Genomic DNA, 21,365 nt, shown 5'->3' on the forward strand with positions numbered 1-21,365 from the left:
CCTTTGTGTATTCAAAAACAGTTTGTTCTCTCCTTAAACCTACCCTGGTAATATTAGCTTATTATTCAAAGTGAGTAGGTTTCAAATTGTTTTCACATTATTATTATTATTATTATTATCCTTGTCTCCTCTTATTCTCATTTCCAATCTAGTTGACCTTTTATTTTTATATATAAATGTTCTTAACAAGTATATGTGTGGTCATATTGTTCGAAATGTATTGCGCTAATATATCACATAGTTCTGATAATCTTCGTCTTCTTATTACATTAAATTATTTCACGTAGTTACTGTTTAACACATTTTCTGGGTTCTGGATCATCTTAAACTGATCTGTAATCTTTTCCTAATGATACATTATATTCAGACGCATTTAACCAAAATTAGCTATCTAATATTAATGTCATTATTATTATTAACCTCAAATTAAATGTGATTCATATTTCACCTACTCGACAGAAAACTATTCACACCATAAACATTCACTACATACTTATATCATTTACCTTAAGTCACCTATATTATTTTCAACTGTCAAATAATTCAGATGACTTCATTTGTAAATCAGTTGTATCCGCTAATATAAACTAAACTGAACGAATTCTACTCATTATACATATAAAGATATATATATATATATAGCATTTACTAGTTACGATCTAATGACAAAAAAACTACGTTTAGTGTTTTCCACGGGCCCAGTAGTGACACCGAGGTTTAAAGATGAATTACCTAGAATAACCACCTCATTTTGGATTTATCAGTTCGACTGCTCCTGTGGAGCAAGTTATATCTGTCGAAGTCCTAGGAGCTCGTGAACACCTCCCAGAGTGGCTAAGCAAAGGTTCGGTGAAGAATGCAAACAGCTCGATATTGGCCCATTTAGTACAAACTGGTCATAGTGCCAGTATAAACCAATCCTTTTCAATTATTTATAAAGTCAGTAAATTTTTCACTGTTGAAATCATGAGTCAATCGAAGCTAGACCACCATCGAAAACCTGGAAGCACTGGACGGCCGTTTCGTCCTATTATGGGACTCCTCAGCAGTGCGCATCCACGATACCGCATTCACGAGATTCGAGCCCAGGACCTACCAGTCTCGAGCCAGAGCCCTTAACCGATAGACCACTGAGCCGGCCGGCATCCAACGGTGTTAATGTCTAACTTCAACCAATCCACGATTTTGAGCGACCGTTCATCAATTGTCTATCCGTACAGAAGAAATATCTCCAACCCCTGCTCCTCCCTTGGTCAACCACAAGACTAATTAATCAACAATAATCTTAGCTATTGTATGACCTAATTTGAATATGTACTTACGACCTTTCGTAGTCTCTCTTATCTTTACTCACAAATCTTTGTACTATTATTATTAATATTGGTTAAACATCATTATTAATCTCCCCTATACGTGATTCATTCACACCGCATTGATCCCTCTTTATTGAGTCTTGCGAATTTTTCACACAATTTAGTCTTCCACTTGATCGAATTGTAATTGCAATATCATATCTCTCTCACCCGATCTGACGCATATTTATTCTGATCACAGATCTTAAATTTTCACTATACGTATATACAGATTCAAGTTAACATTCTATATGAGTCATATCAACATTAACAATTTTATTCTATTTGGTTTGACATTCCTAAATTTACATGCTTTAAACGATGTGCTTTGCCTTTAACCTGGCCATTTTTTCGGATTATTAATTTGGATATATAATTGTAGAACCTGAAGAGAATTAACGGAAAAGAATATTCTTCATTCAAATATTAGTCTTTTACTATGATGGGGATCTTTAAACGAAAAAAATATATAATCAACCATTTCATCTACTACAAGTTGTCAGATATGAATTGAATGCCTCTGATGATAACAGCATCTGATTAAGTAAGTTCAAATTTTTGAGAAAGGATTTGTTACACTTGGATTATAAATGTTTTATTAATAAAAAAAAGAACCTTGATTTAGGATATCCCGACAATCCCCTTTAACTAATCACAAAAAACTAAAAACACACTAAGTTAAGTGAAATTGACAACTGTTTAGCAATCAGATTTCGATGTTCAATCCATTTCTCTGATGCCCCTAGTATATTTCTCTCCGAAAAAACCCAGATTTTCACTGTCTCAATCAATTATCCAGTTAAATTCAATCCATTTTTTATAGCAATCAGTCATTCAGTCACAACGTAGAACTTTGTACACACGTACATCAGTTCTAGTTGCCATACCACATTAGCACAGAGATCCAGTTGTCGATTCAAATCCCATAGTGGTAGAAGTAGTAAGAGTATAAGCATTAATGTGAAAGATTACGGTTTTAAGATGTTATTCAAGGAGTATAATCCAGTGAAATAAATTTGAAAAGAGAAAAAAGAAAGGGACATGAAGAATAAAGAAGGTTAGATTATGGGAGAACACAAAGAGTGGATACAGTTACAAAATTGCAAACGATTTTGTGCCATGTCATTCAAGGTCTCTAACCATCGATTGCTATCATCTCGCAGATCCCAACCAGGTAGTTTACACATACTAACATAGCTCACTCCACTTGTCAGTGACTTAATCGATTTATGCCATGTTTTGGTCTGGTCGCCCCTAGCTTCCTTCCAACTTACTCCTACACCATAAAACATTGTTCGTCAGGGCAGTCGGTGGTTGGGCATACGTAACACGTGTCCCAGCCATCTCAACTGATGAAGTTTCACTACTTCATCAATCAATTTGCCATCCTTACCTAGTACCCGTTTTATTACAACTGCATTACTTACTCGATGTTCCCAGGATATACATATATATCGCAAATCAACAAATACAAAAAAATAGAGATTTTAATGAAGTAGCTCATTCAACCAATGCAGACAGACATTCATTCAATTTAACAAATCTCTAAATCATGATCTAACCAATCAATATTGATTCACACACACACACAAATTCCGTAATTTTTTCAGCCTATTTTTTACAATCCATTGTTGTTGTTTGTTTGTTTGTTTTTTAATACACGCGCGTTATTCAATTCATTTCAATTATAATGAATTAAAATATACTCATTCTCATCTTTAATATACAATAATAATAATATGATACATATATGCAAAGTAAGTAAGCCTGCAAAAACAAAACAAAAAACAGACATTTTGTTTCCAAAAAAAAACGATACAAAGTTAATTCATTTATGAATAATAACACTCGGTTTTTTTTTGAATAATCCACTCATTGAATGGAATTGGAAGAGAAGATGAGATTTGAATACAATCGAATAGGTTTAAAAATAATTCCCACCCAATTTATATGTACATAGGATGGATTGTGTGTATATATATAAGTAATTGAGTTACACAACTATTCGAAGGTCACACATTCAAATATATGACTCATAAATAGGATTATTTATAATACAAACTTCTGAGGTCGTTGAAATAAGTTCCTTGTATGATTAGATTATTCACCAAAACTAAATAAATTTTTGGTTCAATATACCTCATAGTTGTAGAAAAGTATTATGCAACTACTTCAGAGAAAAATAGTACTACAGTGTTATACAATTCAAGGTCAAGTAACAGTTGGTTTCTATTCTCTTGCAAATAAACAGACTAAACTAGACTGTAATTAACTGTTCACTGTAATTATCACTAATGACAACAAGATCACTATGGTTACATTGATATAGATGATTAAAATGCAATTACTACTAAATGGTAAACGAAGGAAAACTGTAAATTACAAACTACTATAAATTAAAAATGGATATAGATTATTGTAGCTTAGACCAGGTTCATTTTTCGATTATTAATTACAGTATTAATTCAACTTAACTTGGGGTATAATTAATCACAGGAAAAAAACAGTAGATAAAATATACTAATGTAGTCATGACACAACATATACAAACAAAATAATAAATATGGTAAGCAAAGATGGATAGTGGTTAGCAGTGGAATCCAGGACGGGCGTTTCGTCCCATTTGGAACTCGTCAGCTGGATGTACCTGCATCTGGATTCCACTGCTAGCCACTATCCATCTTTGCTTACCATGCTTGTGAATTAAGGTTATATCGAGGCAATACGCAGAGTATGCACATATGCCAATTAGAGACTGACCAGTTGCAGTCCTAACACATCGATGGGAAGATTCAAACAAACAATACTAAATGAATTTAAAATAATAAATAGCTTACAAGACAGTACAGATTAAGCATTTCGCTATTACCAACTTCCCTAGGTGAGTTTTACTCTTATAAAATAAACAGATGAACAACAGAGGGTAATCAAAATAACTTCATAATATATAACACTGTTAATCACTCCTAATTTATTCATTTTAAAATATCATACTTGTCAAAAAACGTGAAGGTTATAGGTTCGAACGCGAGAAAGAGTGGTGAATATGTACTTCCTTGTTTTAAGTAACCTCCTTGTTAATGTAAACTAGTGATAATACATAGAAAAATTACTTCCGATATGCATGAACAACTTAATAAATTAAAATTATTCTTTGTGTAAGTAGACTATTTGTCCACCTAAAGTCATCACCGACATGTCTTTGTTAGGCCACGAGTTTTAAAGCTATTTTCTTGACTTTTGACAACAAAACATTGAAGGCAGTATTTTTCTTCCTCCTATGCATAGATAGTTTAACAACGCGGTTAAAATTGACCGAAATCGCTAGCATCAGACCATGTTGTTATTCGCATTATCAATGCTTATTTACAAGAAACACTTGAAATATTTATCATGATTTAAGTAATATATCTGCGTTTCGTAAAAATGCTACAAAAACTTCTATTTAAAAAAACGTACAGTAAACATTGATGCTGTTTGATTGAAATTCCACTGAATCATAATTTCTGAATATGAGCGATTGACTAATTGAACATTGAACTGAGTTAATGTATTAAATGTTATAATCTCTGAGTTGGCAGAACCATAGGTAAATACACTTTGAACCTAGGTGTTACATGTGTTGTGGTTTTTTTTAGAAAAAAGTAAAAGCAATTTCAAAGAATTAAGTCAATCACAAAACATTATCATACATAATGATATAAACAGGAAAATCGGACTAGTCGAAAATGACTAACTATTATTAATGAAACTGTGGTGGTCGATATTCGATATTATCCCTAAACTTCGTATATTGTTCGTCCTGATAACCATTACTCGATAACGCCCCGACGGTGTATAAATCGGAAGGCGAATACGAAGGGTTGATTGCGTTTATTATTGGACCATACACAGATATCCAAAATTACAGACACGTTAAGCAAGCATGAAAGAGTAGTGCCGTAAAGCAGGCGAGTGAGCGTGAGATCAATCGATCGAGTAAGCGAGCATAGTACAGTGCAGTGCCGTGAGCAGGATTAAGATGTACATGTATATACAAATGGAAAAGCATGAATCATCGAATCAACTAGGTGTTTAGTAGTAAGGCTAGCAGAATGAATACATGAGTAGGCAGTAAATAATGCTCAAGCGTACATAATAAAGGTACAGCAGTATAGACAGGTTGTTGTAGTACCAATGTCTATCCGTTAAATAAGTTAACAAAAGGGCTTAGCCAAATTAGGTGCGAACAGACTCAATTGTATGTGAGCTGCTATAAAACAACCCAGGGGATGCGGCTTGATTAGTTAAGGTTTTTGATCTTCAGCAATTACATACTTAAGTCTTATGACTAACTGTATCACAACGCCAGCCCCACCCCGCATACAAAAATGTATGTTTACTAAATGCTTCATTATAAATTTGCACTAAAAATACTGAAGATCTGTACATGTCTCGGAGTTTATTTTAATGTAAAGTATTACAAAGTGAAATTGTAGAAGCAATTATGGTTAGTATCGACCTTGAAATTCAGAAAAGAACCTTCATTTATGATATGAATGTTAACTGAATAAATATAAACGAATTACAACGTTATTTACGCAGTGAGACAGCAATGTAACCTTAACAGTAGATAACTTACTTTTGCATAATAGACAACCCCACTCTCCAATTGTGATAATAAACAATCTTGAACATTTGCTTGTACTGTGATATTACTAACTAAATTTGGTGTCACCTGTTTCCAATAGAAGACACGATATTCAATTAATCTACCCCATTCATAACCTTCTTTTGGTGGAAGCCATGTTAACCGACATGAATTCATACCACAATATTGTACACTTAATGAAGTTGGCTGATTTGAAACTGTCAAAAATAAGAAAGCGAGCATCTTAATATAAATGTTTGAATATAAATTTAGTCTACTTTCGGGATAGCTTTTTCAGAATAAATAAACTCATATTAGTTAACATCACATACCGATCAAATTATTATTATTTAGTGATAAACCTACATTTTGGAGCTGATCGAATTATATGAATCAGATTTGAGGTGTGACCGCTATTAGACTAAACGACTGAACATTTTGATTACAAATATTCTGAGGAGCTCTTTATTGGTAGTAATTATGAATAACTACTACATACTGTTCAGGAGATTAAACATATACCCCATTGAATTTCGACTAAATGGTTGAAAATGTTTTGTACTGTGTTTACCATGAGATTTAAAAATTCAGAGTTTCAATCTATATGAAGTAGTTCGGTTGAGCACCATACAATCTTAAATGTACAATGATGTAACAGTTATTCACTGTATTTTTTGGAAGGGGAGGTTAGTGACTCTGTAGCTGATTTTAGTACAATCTACGCTTCTACGACTGTATTTGCTGAATAAAATTATTCTGTAAACAACTTAATAATACCATATAATATTGAAGCCAATTTCACTTCAAGAAAAGAAATAAATCATGTTTAACCAGACCAAAAAATTAAGATTTTAAAGTTATTTTAAATATTAATAATAGTTTATGTCATTTAGTTTGAAGAGGAGAATAAGTCCCATTCTTTTTAACTTATCAGTTTTTGATAAACGTTTTTTTGTGAATAACTTGCAGGAACTAAGTTTTTTGACAGTACACAATGCAGACTATTTTATGCCAAATCAGGGAATATACCTACGATGATAAGAATAATGATACCTATAATCTATGTTTGTCTCTTTATATCACCGGAGGCCTTGTTATTATATAACTAGCTATAAATTTTGTTATAATGGTTTATTCCAACTGTTTATCAGTTGTTATCGGTTAATTTGAGTAATGTCAAGTTTACTGTAGTAAGTGGATTATTTTTTAACAAGAAACTCCATTGTCAAAGGTTGCTACTTCATCTTATAGTAATTACTGGGATGTCTTTGTTGTTTTTCCTACTTATTCAGAATAAATATCGACCTAGTCTACCTGAGCTTTGAGGTATCGCGCGTCAATTCCCTTGATTCCATGCAGAGTCTGAAGTAGAAGGTGTGATATAACATTTTAATCTTTTTACTTTCATTACTCGCTTCCCAAACTCTTCAACAATCCCTTAAAACCCTTTAATACTTTTCAAACATAGAATCAATTTGATTCAGTGGTACATGCAGGCAGTAGTCTGAAGCAAACATCCCTGTGAACTCGATCAGTATGTAGTAAACATTTTAGGAACACTTTACAGTGACGCATTATTATGATGCTAATCGTTCTTTCTACGAGAAGTGTTGACAAAACTTTTTAGTAAATAATTAGTGCTCGTTAGTTTAGCACTGTGAACTATATGACTAGAAGAAACCATGAAATCTCTAAAGTATTGCACGTTAGGAGTATACCATGCAAGGAGGAAAAATAATTATTTTAAAAGACTACTTTTGAAATCCTCGCATCTACGAACCAAGACACCAACCAGGAATTACAACTATAAATGGCTATAAAGTAATTTATTTAGACTGACTGTAGAACTTCTGCATATCCTCATTCCTTGATAAATTTAGCATAAAGCGAGAAATTTTTTTAAATATTAGTATTACTAAAGTTTAGGTCATTTGAAACTGATGAGAAGTCTTGAAATATGATGAATTCATGTCATTCTGTAAACTCTCACTGTAGAACGTTCAAAACACCCGGTATATATCAAATATAACTTTTCTTTGAAATTTTGAAACGATCATCGTATAAGCTACAGAATACTTTATTCAAGTTCAATGATACCAGGTCCCTCTGTATGGTACAAATAACGTTGCATAACTCTCCCAACAACTTTTGCAGATTTATTTACGATAGAAAAAGATTATAGTCTTAAGAATATTGAAGACCACTGTAAGCAAGTATATCATTATCCACATTCAAATCCTCTGGATATATATGAATATATAAGTAGTAAGTAGGAGTATTTGAGTACATTAGACTTCTTGGCATTGAAACTAAACAATGAATTTATAGAAATATTATCTACGTATTACAAATGGTAAAGTTAGATTTTCAGACACCTTGCACAATTAAAACAACATTACAAATAGAATTTCACACAAATATATATAACCAAGTTAGTTGGCTTGTAATGGAATGGCGCTAGAAAATACTTTAACAACTGCATCACAGAGGGACTGGAAGAAAGTAATTAAAGTCTAAAATTTTCAATTCTGCCAAATTAAGAGAAGACAAAGCCAATGATAAAACTTTCTGAACTGAAAAAGAATCATCAGGAAAGGGGATATACGGCCTATATATGGATTAAATACACAAACATGCAACTCCCTTATTTTATATAAAAAAGAACACTACCTCATGGGTACCACACCCTAATGTTAAGTAATAAAAATAAATAGGTAGTTTCTTTAAGTCAACAAAAAATGAATGTTTAACTATAGTACACTAAAAAAACAATTTTACGTCAATTTTTTTTAAATTTCATACAGGAAGAAACTTGAATTATAAAAAGGAAGTAGTGAGGTTACATTTATAGCAGAGAAGTGAGTGAGACTCAGAAGCCACACTAGTAACTAAGCTCTAGACCATATGCCACACCTATTGTATGAGGACAGTGATAACGCACCTATCAGTCAAAATTGAAAGTATGTGCCCGTGTTGAACATAGATCCAGTGAACAAAAGTCGAGTACAGCCAAACTACAAACGTAATTTATCTTAACGCAGATATATAACTATGTGAAATTCTAAGGTCTAAACTCTTTAATGTAGATCATTTTATGGGTAGAGATTCGTATACTCAGCTTAGAGACAAATCTCAAGTGTGCAGATTGACGATACAACCACGCTACACATACTATAGTGATTAGCAGCAGGCTGATCTATTCATCACTAATTGGTGAGGTGTTATTTCATTTCATTAACTAATTCTCAATCTATTAACTATCCGTTATGCACTTTATTATGATGTGTGAGACACATAATCAAGTGATTTGAGTGCACTCCATTTACAATATTCTTGTTCTTATATTCCTATACAGGGTAGTATTATTGAGTCATCCAGTTAAGAACAAACTGTGATCATATGGTCAAGTTGGATTATAACACTAAATGGAATCTGAGTCGGGTTAACAGCTGAGTACTTTAAAAGCCAGAATTACAATCCTATAGCATGTTTGGAAGTCGCTATTTACTGTCCAAATTAATACTTATGACATAGGGCAGAGAGTGTGAAAAAATCTTTTCAAAATGAAGCTGAAAAACCTACAAATGGACAATTCCCAATTCATGAACATGCTGAGAGCCTATGATAATGCATTAATAAATGATTGAATAGTTAATATAAAAACAAGACGCGTTTGAACTGATGTTTTTATTCCTATTAGTATTACACTCTTCAAATACTAAACTGAGGTTGAAAAAACAAAGCTGCCAACATTATTCACATTAGTAACATATCTTGCTAATAGAGATAAATGTAAAGAACATGCTCTTTGCAATCGTTCAAAAATTCAAGTAGCAGTCAAAAACACTGAATCATTATCAGTTACATATAGCCTGTTCTGAAGATCATCCACTGCTGTCTGTCCGGGTTCATCCAGTTGATATTTATTCTGTGCCATTCATTCTAGCATCCGAAAGGTCAAATAAAGAAACCCACTGTCTCATTGATAAGGAATTAGAGACAACTGAGGGAAGAGAATTTTCCTTTCGACCATGTCATTTGCCTAAGCTATATAGTATTATACATAATTTGTAGCAGTTAGTATTGTTACACGCTTGCATAATTCACGCTAACTTCTGGATAGATGAACCTATTTTGATCTTCCCACTCATTTATTTTCGTTTACAAATGTGACCGTGAGATGTGTGTGTGGTTGTAAATATATCTATATACTTGCTTGTATCTTTCATACTCATAAGTACTAAGTCCGTCGAAGTAGGCAGTGGTTGGGCATGCATAACGCACGTCCCAACCACCTCAGTTTATGGAGATTTAATAGTTCACCAATCGATTCCCCATCTTTGCCTAATACTCGATTCCTAATCCTGTCATTGCTTACTTCGTGGTCCCAAAACACACGAGCAATCTTTTGTAGACACTGATGATCGAACTCCAGTAACCTATGAATATACTCTAATATTAATGCCCATGTTTCACAACAATAAAGTAGAACGGAGCAAACCGCTGAGACAGATGTTTCGCTTACACCACAAGCGACACACGTTGGGAAAGGCCAATCGAGCCTTCTGAATCAGTGCCGAGATTTCTTCAGGCACCAGACCATCGGTACTGATGGGACCCTCAAGAAAAGTGAAGCGGTTTGTTTTATTTATTATTATTTATTTGAACACAAATATTGGTACAATGGGGCGTCATATACACATGCGCCACACAAAATATTGACATTTCATTTTGTGTAAGGGATATGATATTGCCTGGGTGCCCAAACCGAAGCAGATAGTGTTTTTAGGGGGCCACACCCCGAGCCTTTGGACCCACAAGGCAGTGGAGCATCGTGAGGAGATTCAGTCCCATGGTAGCCGGTGACCAACAGTAGGTTCATACGCCATTTGTTCGGACAGGATACTGGAGCCCGTGTGCACCATTGGTTTGGAATCAGGGTTTTCCAACTCCCCTAGGTGGACCCTCCGTGTCCACCAACCCGGTTAAAGCGCCGGACATTCGCTTTTCGTCCTCTCACTTTCGTAAACAACACCCCCGCCACGAGAAGGCAGTGAGTAGGACTTCCCTGGCAGAGGCTATATATTCGCTGGACATGTGAGAGCATTTCGAGAGGGAGAGTGGGCTCTCCCCACTCTCGGCCATACCAGGGCATTTGGGGGCAATTAAAAGATAGTTAATGAACGCATTTATACTACTGAGATCGATTATGGGTTGTCACTTAAAACACTTAACTGTATATTGCCGATACCTTCGAGATCTTCACTAGTCTTTGTTTCACAAATCAGACCAAAAATAAATGACTTTAATTCTGGTAAACACCAACTTTCTTCTGTATTACTCATTTATATTAACTAGCCAAGAATGTCCTGGTAGTCGAAGATTAAGCTGTGTGACATATACCTCAATTAATTTATTGTACGAAGGTTCATGGACTACGTACGTAATTAACCTTCTACAGTTGATGTACAGTACATTAGCTTTCTTATGGATAGACGGATATCACATCTGCTCAACAGGTATAAGTTGTCAAAAACCAACTAACAGTTTTGTATCCAAGCTCAGATCTAATCTATTATCAACCTATCAGGGTTGACGAAAACCCCAAGATTGCTGTTTTCAATACACCAAACTATTTCATTTTCAATGGTCAGAATAGACATCGACGCACAACTTCGCAAAAGTGATATTTTACACTTAAAGTGATACACACTGAATACGCTTAAATGGGCATAAATCATTCAGAAGACGGCATTTTATGTATATATTTACCAAACAGAACTACGTAATCTAAATTGATAAGTAAGAGGTTGGATCTTCAAAGCCAGATGAAAATAAAAATCACCTCTACGAACATGACCATTACAAAAGTGAATAAGAATGGAGAAAGTGAGTGACCCTGCCGAATACCGTCTGATGATGTTAACTAAGACATTAAGACAAAGCCACCGATTTAACCAAAAACATTCGAGTATTACGATGTGTAAGAGCCAGGAAGGATGAAATAAATAGAACATAATAAAATTGTTTACGATCACTCGAGCGCATGTAAAACCTTAATAATGTTACAATTACAGAACACTATGTGACTTATAAATAAAAACATGTCTATATGTATAACTAAAGTTGAATTTACTTTACATGAAATTCTAAATAAAAAGTACCTGATCGATTGAGAGAAATGAATAGTTGACTTGAAGGTCCAAAACCCACCGGATTTTTATAAGCCACTTGTAACGTATATACAATTTGAGGTATAAGATTGTTAATTTGAATAGGTGGTATATTTTTTGAATTCGCCAAAATAGTTGGCATTACAACTGACGATAATGTTGAAATATTAATTACATACATTTCTAATGGTCCACCTCGTTGACTGCATAAAGGATTATCCCATGTCACATTAACAGATTGATTCGATTGAGACAGTTGACGTAAATTCAAAGGTGGACCACTCGGATCTAAAAATATAGAACACACAACATAAATGTTAAGACGATGTATAAAAGGCGAACTCTGAAACTTAAGTAGGCATTTCTTGGTGAATAACTCTTCTTACTTTAAAGAGTATCTGTCAAACAGTTGTTTTTACAGTATATCTGTATGGTCCTAAATGCAAGCTCTTCTTTAACTTAACAATTATTATTGTATCCTTTACCGATCCAACTGTATGTTGGAAATATTCTAAAAAGGTGAGTAAAAATCACTTACAATTTTACTATTATGTTATTTGGAAAACAAAGTTGGTTAATGAGAGAAGCTTAAACTAGAAAATGTGAGTACCTCGTATAGTCATAGTTGTGAGAGTAAAAGCTTTAGTAATCTAGTTATACGGCTTTATAAACCGGTATGACAATAGCCCAGTAAACAGGTTGGATTACCACTGCCAATTATCTTTTTACAAACATAGATGAATAAGTTCATTAGAACAGAATCTTTGGAGAAACTCACTCTCAAACGAAGTCATAATAGTAGTAGTCGAAGGACTGGTGGAAACGCCACGAGATGTCAAACCATAAACTGTAACAATATAACGCCGCCAGTAATCTAATTGCAACTGAATATCTTTGGCTCCAACATTCACTGTTTTAGTGTAATTCAGATAATCTGATGGTGATAAACTGAAGCAGTCACCGATTCCAATCAATGTAGCATGTATAAAAACGCTTTGAATTGAAGGGTTCTGCGGATCATTCCAACGAATATTCACTGAGTTGTTATTCGGTATAACGGAAACATATGGAAGAGCTGAATAGTGGAAGAAAGTAAAGATGCAGAAATTACTGCTCAACTGCTTGGATTTAATGTATAAATTCAAATATATAGACAAGATATCTCTACAGAATATAATCGCTCTTCAATGAGCTCACTGAGTGAACAATGTTGATGTTAGACCTTAAATGGTACATAAACACGGTAAAATAATATTTTATGGTTTTGGACCTCCATGATACATGCAAAATATGTCACTACTTTGGAAACTGATATTTACAGATGAGTTTGAGAGGTAAGTAATCGTTATGACGATGAACCTCACTACTGTTTAAATGATGTGGTAAGATAACGTTATTACTATAAAGATGTTTACAATCAAGGATATTATGTTTAGAAAGATGAAAACTCAAATACAATCAGCGAGGCCGATCGTACCAAAGGGTTATACAGTCTAGCTCTAATTAGTGTTTATTCAGGCCCAAGCGTGATCTGGACTAGCCTAGAGAATTTTAGGTTCCACTATGTAAGAAGTAATGTATTATTATAATCGCCTCATTGTCCCTCATCTTCACTCGAATAAATATTCAGAAAAACAAACTTTGCAACTTCACTTGTCAAAAAAGAATCTTCAAATAATGTCAATGCAATTTGCTTTCAAGCAGAGGATACAAGAAAATTATGAGTGCTAGCTGTTATGTGCCAGAATAGGACTTAAACAGGGGAATAGATACTTATAGTTAAAAATTTGGTTAAATTGTTAGAAAATCTAGTATATGAACCATCCGAAAGAAACTATCTTCGTATCGTGTACGCACCATAATGCCTTATTTCTTATAAAATCCAGTATCACGCTGCGATTCTAGATGGAATTTACCAAAACCATTAACCTATATGGGGCTTCAAGCAACAGGTCCTCTGTTCTAGACTTCATAATAAAAGACACGATAAGTTATCTACACAAATATATTTTTGTTTGCCTATTTAATTTAGGAAAGCCAATGGTCTTTTCTCAGGTTATACGTCCTTTCCTTTGGAAAATGTAGGGACGCAAACTACACTGTAATTATACGATATATTTGTAGGACAGAAGAAATGGAGTGAATTTTTTAAGGTTATTCAAACTTTAGGTCATTTCTAGCATGCAAATCATCCAAACTTTTCATTATATATAAGGTATTTTAAAAGCCAGCGCAACAAAACAGCTGAATCAACTGAAGGTCTCAGATACGTCATTTTAACTAGTGTCAAATAACACTTATATTACGTTCACGTATTCTAGTGACATACCTGCAGAAACCTAACAGATGTATTAAACAACTGTTAAATTCGTCTATTGTTCATAAACTTTTTCGTGAATAAAGCAATTTTGCTTTAGTCATGAGTGGTTTGGTAAGATTTCCAATATGATGCTTATGTAAAATAGTAATAGTTTACTACTTAGAAAACTTAACAAAATGTCCAGAGGCAACATTTCCGTTTTTTGTCACATACATTATATCAACCGGTGAGGTATTAAAAACCCAGGGTACGGTACAAGTGTGAACAGGCGCAAGTTGTCACAACCAGCACCAGAACATTGAAGGAAAATTATCAGGATAAAGACTACAATAGCTGTAATTACATTAACATCAGATATGGTGAGTGACGCTTAATACATTTAGTTCACTATGAAAAGAACAAAGACGCAGGAAAAAAACAAGTACAAATTTCGAAGCTCATACCCCGAAGAAAATTTAAATTCATTCAGTTTTAAACCACGCCAACCAACGATTAAGACTTATGAATAAGAGTATCTTCTGAACTTTAATTAGGAATTATAGATTTCCCAACAAAACTCAGTACAGTAATGAAAAGACCTATAAACTGATGAAATGTTGTGAAAGAAGTATTTTTCAGTCCATTTTTAACTGAACTATCTCTAATTGTGTATTGTTTTCGTCCACTTGGGTTTATTCGTCCAACTGTTTTTGATAATACTCCCTGCCCTATTCTACCTCTTTACAATTCGATTTCCCGATCAGTACAGCGCATATTTATTTAGTCCCCAGTTGTCTCGGTGTTTTGTAAAATAAAAAATGTATAGCTAATGAACAAGAAATTAAAAACATGATGATTTATATTCACAAAATTTAGGAGGACAAGAAACAAAAAACTAAACTTTGGTTTTTTGTAAAGCAAGAAGTTGGTTAACAGAACAGTTAGCCTCCTGATCAAAAGTATCGCCAAACTTTAATCTCAATAAGCTACCATTTGAATGTTAGTTTAAATTCGAATAGTTTTAAAAAGCCTCCAATCACTTTATGTTAAGGAAACTCGGATAATAAATTTGTATTCTTGAGATTTTTTATCTTTTGTATCTGGTAATAAACCATAAGCGAAATTAATATTGATAGGTCAGATAACAATGTTTAGACTTTCGACTTCAGATCGGCACACTGAAAACTGAGATGTGATATGACAAAGGTTAGTTATTGTCTTGCAAAAAACAAGGGACATATACCTGACCTGAAGTAGGATGTTGCACCTGACTTTAGTTATTACTAGCTCAGCAAAACATTTATGATGTTTTCAGATAACATATGTGGGTATGTATTTCAACAATACAACAGGCAGATAGGACTAAGAAATATCTACTAATCAACAAGTGTTCAAATTCTAAAATGACAAATGAGTAGTAGTATTGCCCTACTTTATCGACCTATATCACTTGAACTATGTTTGCATAGATGAATAGTGCGATTTCATAGATAAATGATTGAAAGAAATTATTATATTGGATTTTTCACTGCCAGTTGTTTGACGTGATATTGTACAACTCCATGTCTTCACAATCTTTTGAATGATATGTGCAAACTGATGGTCAAGCACTCGGACTGCCTATGTTAGAACACAATCCTGAAGTATGAACAACTCGCTTCACTGTGAGTACGCAGGTAATCTTACCAGTTCTTACAAATGAAGTGGGCCAAAACAGGAAGGTGTGTTCACATGCGAAAAATACTACTGTTATGAAACATAAACTTAACATTTTTAAATGATGTGTTATCGCTAACATACCAGCTTCGGGTAGATTGTTTTAAAAAGTATTCATACCATTAAGAGTACAGCAAATGAAAAGTAGATTAAATGTCTAGACATTTTAGTGACATAACTTGAAACTGAATTCGCTCCAAGTGTTATTGTGAAACAGTGTCCAACTGAAAATTAAGGCCGGGACTGAAAAATAAAACCTAGGATGAAAAACGTACCTGAGCATTTAATCTCCAGAGGGGATGATTCAGGACTCGGAACACCTTCAACAATGTATTCGTCAGTTACAACAGAGACTAGAAAATCAGCCCTAACGGAAAACGCGAAAGGGATAAGTGAATTATTATGAGTAAATTTGATGTCATAATTATTTTCATAAGCAGACGTTGCATTGACTGATTGGTATACTGAAAGATTTGTTGATTCAGACCTGAACAAAACTCTAGTTACAATCTTAAAAGACAACAGAGAAACTAACGTGTACTTAACAATGTTTGATGACCCAATATAGTAACTGCTATTGAAAGCTGGCCATGAAATATGAAGGGACTCACAATCGCTGTAAACCCTAGGAGGGAAAATCATTTTGGTTCGAACTAGTACGAATAAACCAAGAATCCATACTTACTTTTAGTGCATGCAGCCCCATAAAAATCTTTGCCACATTTATTCCCGCCAATACATACCCCATTAATATGATTACAAAGGTTCTGTGGCTCACAATTACAATTCTGTGAGCAATTTAGACCAAAAGTACCAGTAGGACATGCTGAATTCGATATGATGAGACATGAATAATTGTAATTACCGTTTTGACAAGCAGGAAAACCGAAATAACCAGGACTGCAAGATCCGAATTTACACCCAACGCTGTTCGAAGTTGCTTCACATGAATCTTCCAAACAGTGACATACATAGGAGCAATTTTCTCCAAACCGTAGTGGTTGGTCAACACAGATAGCTATTTGCTAACATAGTGACTAAATTTCACACCTACATGAGATTACTGGGTATACGCACAGCAATTGAAGATTAAGTAAGAAGATCGATATGAGCATCAAACCCAACAAAAACATGCAACACGTTGAACATTCGTATTACCACCACCTCGTAAACCGTAGAGACAGCGGACGAAACGAAGCGATCAAACACCAAACATTTCTGAATGATGTTCTTCTAACTAAAAATAGTTACTTTTTATTGTTTTATTCTGCGACCGAATTTCGGAAGATCGGTCTTGAATATGAAGTGTTCACTTGTTGCTTTGATTGAAAGTGTATCTATATTGAGAAAACATGAGGTTTAACCTCCAAAATTGTTTGCCATAAGGATAGATATTTATCGCCTCTTTCGATTGGTAAAGACCGGATTTATAATTTGTCTGAAATCAAGTTGCGTTCTATCAATGAACGTCAACAATATCTTAGATTACTGAACGAAATTGTTGAAATTGTTTTTAAGTTACCATGTATCACGATTGCCTTATAGCCCAACAATATTTAGACAACACTTGTTTAATATGACTCCGGAAACTTGATAGAATAACATCTTCAGTATAGATAAGAAAAAGCAGTCAACCATCTACTGTACCATAAAGCGTAACATAATTATCTTACAATTATATTTTCATAATTAGTTAGTAGGTCGGTGAACCCTTCCGAGATCAGGGTTTTTAGATGGCTCTGACTGTGAATTATCCCTCCCTGTCCAGAGGCAAAGAACAATGGCACGAAAGCTTTTGGTAGATGATCCGCGAAAACCAATTCTGCGTCAAACGGAACCAGTGTACCAAGACTGATAAAGTAGTTGAATCCAGCCTTTGCTTTGTTCTGACTGTTTGTTATTGTATGCTTTTCACCTTGATCAAAATAGTGGTCTGCTGATGTAGCTCATTGCTATAATGTCCACGACAAAAAGTTTGTCCAAGAAGCTTAACTAAAATTTATGTGGTTCCCTGCTCATTAATATACAGATATTTTGGGGGAACTGCTCCACCTAAATATTATCATTAATATTATTTGCAAATAACTTGTTCTCACATAAGCGTTGGGTAAAAACCCTGCCAGGCTTCAGCAAGACTGTGGATCATATTTTAGAAGCATTGGTTTATAACCACATGATCCTTGATGCTCAACATACAAAAACTGAGAAAACTTGTATTAAACGTTGGATACTTTAGGAAGGTCAGTTAAGGCACATTAGAAAACACTCAGAGGAGACATCATGGCTTGAACATGCAGGTGCGACCGTTTCGTGAAGTCGTTTGTATTCAAATTAAATTTATTGTTCTATTATCATCTTGAAAATATTCTGTAATAATTCTTGAACGGGACCTTACTGACCATCACAATAGGGCGACACAGTACAGACAAGACCAAAATTCAGTAGGGTATCATGGACCATTTCTTTAAGGAGATTAGAGAACAAATCTGGAAGCCTATGATGTAGGGACCCTAAGCCATTTCAGGTAGATTTGTTACCACGCAATTTTGATATCAATAACACAAGTGGTTCGAACTGGAACACATGACCTTTAGTGTGTTAGGTGTGAGTTTCGTAACGTATCATCGAATAAAAGTCTTCGTTCGTATTTGTGTACTTATCTTTGATATCAGAATGAATTCAATATTCTGTACTTTCCATGATACAACTACCCGATTTCTAAGACCTCACGTCAGTGATACATCATTGATTGTTCCGTCTCGTCCTATGGTGACAATCAGTTAAGTCCCGTTCAAGAATCATTACAGAATACATCGAAGATGATAACAGAATAATACATTTAATTTGAATGCAACAGATTTCATAAAGTGATCACACTTGCATGTTCGAGCCAATGACGTCTGTACTGGGTGTTCTTGAGTGTCTACTGGCCTCTCTCAGGCGTCCGATATTTAATTTCGGTTTACTCAGCTATAGTGTATTCAGCTTCAAGGATCTAATGACGGGGAACCAATGTCACCACAAAATCTCCAAACTTCAGGATGAGCTGAAGTACATTCAAGTAGTTTGGGTGTCGTGTAAATAGCGGTAATAGTATGTTGAGTATTGTCTACCATAATTTTAACATGTCAGTGTACATTGTTGTACTTAAAATCAGAGATTTCAATTCTATTTTGCCAAAAATGTTCATTTAAAACGACTGTTAACCCTTTTCGCTTTGAATGCTTCATTCTCTTTTTTTCATAATCGTTGAAATACTCTTTTCTGGCACAACACCTCGAAGCTTCTTATTTTGCCATTCACCCCATTTCGAGTAGGTGCCTGAAAACGTTCATGGTTTTGTCAGTTTTGGTGTTATGATAACCATAAATGAGATTTCTTTTCAACGAATTTATTATCAAGCTGTACAATCATATATATGGAATATTTTTGTTAAAGTACTAATTCCGTGATGAAATGTGAACACTAATAACGAAGATGACGTTATAGAAAGATTGTAATACCAAATTACGTAACAATAGATTCAGTAAATATAGTAAAATGATTAGAGGGGATTAAAATATTTTTAATCACAATAATTAAAGGCCATTAAGGGTCATAGAGATGTTAAAATAAACAAGGTGATATAATGGGCATTTATTAATAAAACAATGGGAAAATAAGACATAAGTAAAGGGGAACGCAGTAATAATGATAGAATATTATTATTAATTAGGGCCAAGATAACGATAACAGGACGTATTTCTTTTGTGTTGAAGATACGACCAGTATTCTAGTTTGACAACTAGCAACCAGAGACACCTTCTATATTCGAAGCGTCCCCCAATCGGTTAAAATCAGAAGTCAGATGCGAAGAGATCGGAAAGATATATTTGATCCGTTATCAATATATCGAGAAGCAATTGCTCTAATCTGGCTAGTGAAAGTAGGAGCTGTTTCCCGAACCGGTTCGTAACGTGATCTGTTACGGATGCATGACCGAAAGCCTTCATTAAACAAGTCCACTTAAAACAATGTGGTCAGCATCCAATGTCGAACAATTAGAAAGCTATTGATTTTGGGGAATTATTTACAGCAACAGTGTGCATAGTTCTGGCTCGAATTCGTGGATGGTAAGAGCTTAAGCCATTTTTAGGAGTTGGATACGAAGAAATCTAGGTAGATTTAAACAAATCATATGTGCAACCTTAAGATCAAACTGTGAATCCGTAGAATGATTACAGTCGATTAGATGTTCAAGTATCGATAATTCCGCGAAACAAATGACATACCACGCAAACTAATCTAACATATAAATAGCATGCTTTTGCAAATTTCCCGTATAGGTTTCACGTTCTCAAACATTAACTATTATTTCTCTCACTCTGCATTATCCATACGTATTCTCATTACCAATCTTGAAACTTATGAACCTGTACAGATCTGTTTTGTACGACGGTTATTTCAACAATGACAAATGGTTTTACAAACTACAATAGGTTCATACGCCATGATTTTAAAAAAGTATATTTGTCTTAAACCCTGTCATTTTGGGACATTATTTATTCGGGTTTATGGGTATAGAGCAAGACTGCCAACACTATTTCACATTACAACTAACTTCTCAAGTAAACTTTCCGCCAAATTACATGTGTGTCGAACCATGGTTGTAACGGAAAAAAATTCTGAAAATCCCTTCGTAGCATTATATTGCACTTATCGCCATTTCTTTGCTCCTTCTCCCTGTCGAATGTTTTAACCTCCATTCAGGTATCTTTTAACCGCATTTTATAGTCTTTAGTCTTTCTCATCTGAATTTTTACTGTGGCCTTGAATAAAGACTTATCCTTTGCAGATTAGTTTGACTGTTGCATGCCACCGGAGTATTGACAGTAAGGTCATATTTGACCAAACTCAAGGCCACGGAGTTCTCACCTTAAACCTATCCTAGTAATATTAGCTTATTACCCAGAGTGATCAGGTTTCAAATTATTTTCACGTTATTATTATCTTTGTCTACTCTAACCCCGCATTTTCAGTCTAGTTGACCTTTTTATTTTATGTATAAATGTGATTAACAAGTATATTATTTGTGATCAGATTGTTCGAAATGTATTGCGCTAATATATCACATAGTTCTGAAAATCTTCGTCTTTTTGTCGCACTATCAAAACCTTGATTTGTTAATTCTGCGTCTAAACTTAATATTAGTATCT

At 34.2% G+C, this 21,365-nt stretch overlaps 1 protein-coding gene across 1 annotated transcript in view; it reads right to left on the reverse strand.

Moving 5' to 3' along the window:
* Positions 1 to 20,814, reverse strand: part of Smp_169380 (putative protein tyrosine phosphatase) — a gene marked incomplete at both ends in the record, with an annotated part of 54,693 nt that extends 33,879 nt beyond the window's left edge. Inside the window, 6 exons of the mRNA XM_018794651.1 lie at positions 5,974 to 6,200; positions 12,147 to 12,443; positions 12,934 to 13,230; positions 16,446 to 16,634; positions 16,856 to 17,188; positions 20,799 to 20,814. Of these exons, the coding sequence (XP_018649042.1) occupies positions 5,974 to 6,200; positions 12,147 to 12,443; positions 12,934 to 13,230; positions 16,446 to 16,634; positions 16,856 to 17,188; positions 20,799 to 20,814 (1,359 nt within the window). The remainder of the gene's footprint in view (positions 1 to 5,973; positions 6,201 to 12,146; positions 12,444 to 12,933; positions 13,231 to 16,445; positions 16,635 to 16,855; positions 17,189 to 20,798) is intronic.
* Positions 20,815 to 21,365: the final 551 nt, after the last annotated feature.

The sequence above is a fragment of the Schistosoma mansoni genome, chromosome 1, assembly GCF_000237925.1.
Source record: "Schistosoma mansoni strain Puerto Rico chromosome 1, complete genome".
NCBI classification, from domain to species: domain Eukaryota; kingdom Metazoa; phylum Platyhelminthes; class Trematoda; order Strigeidida; family Schistosomatidae; genus Schistosoma; species Schistosoma mansoni.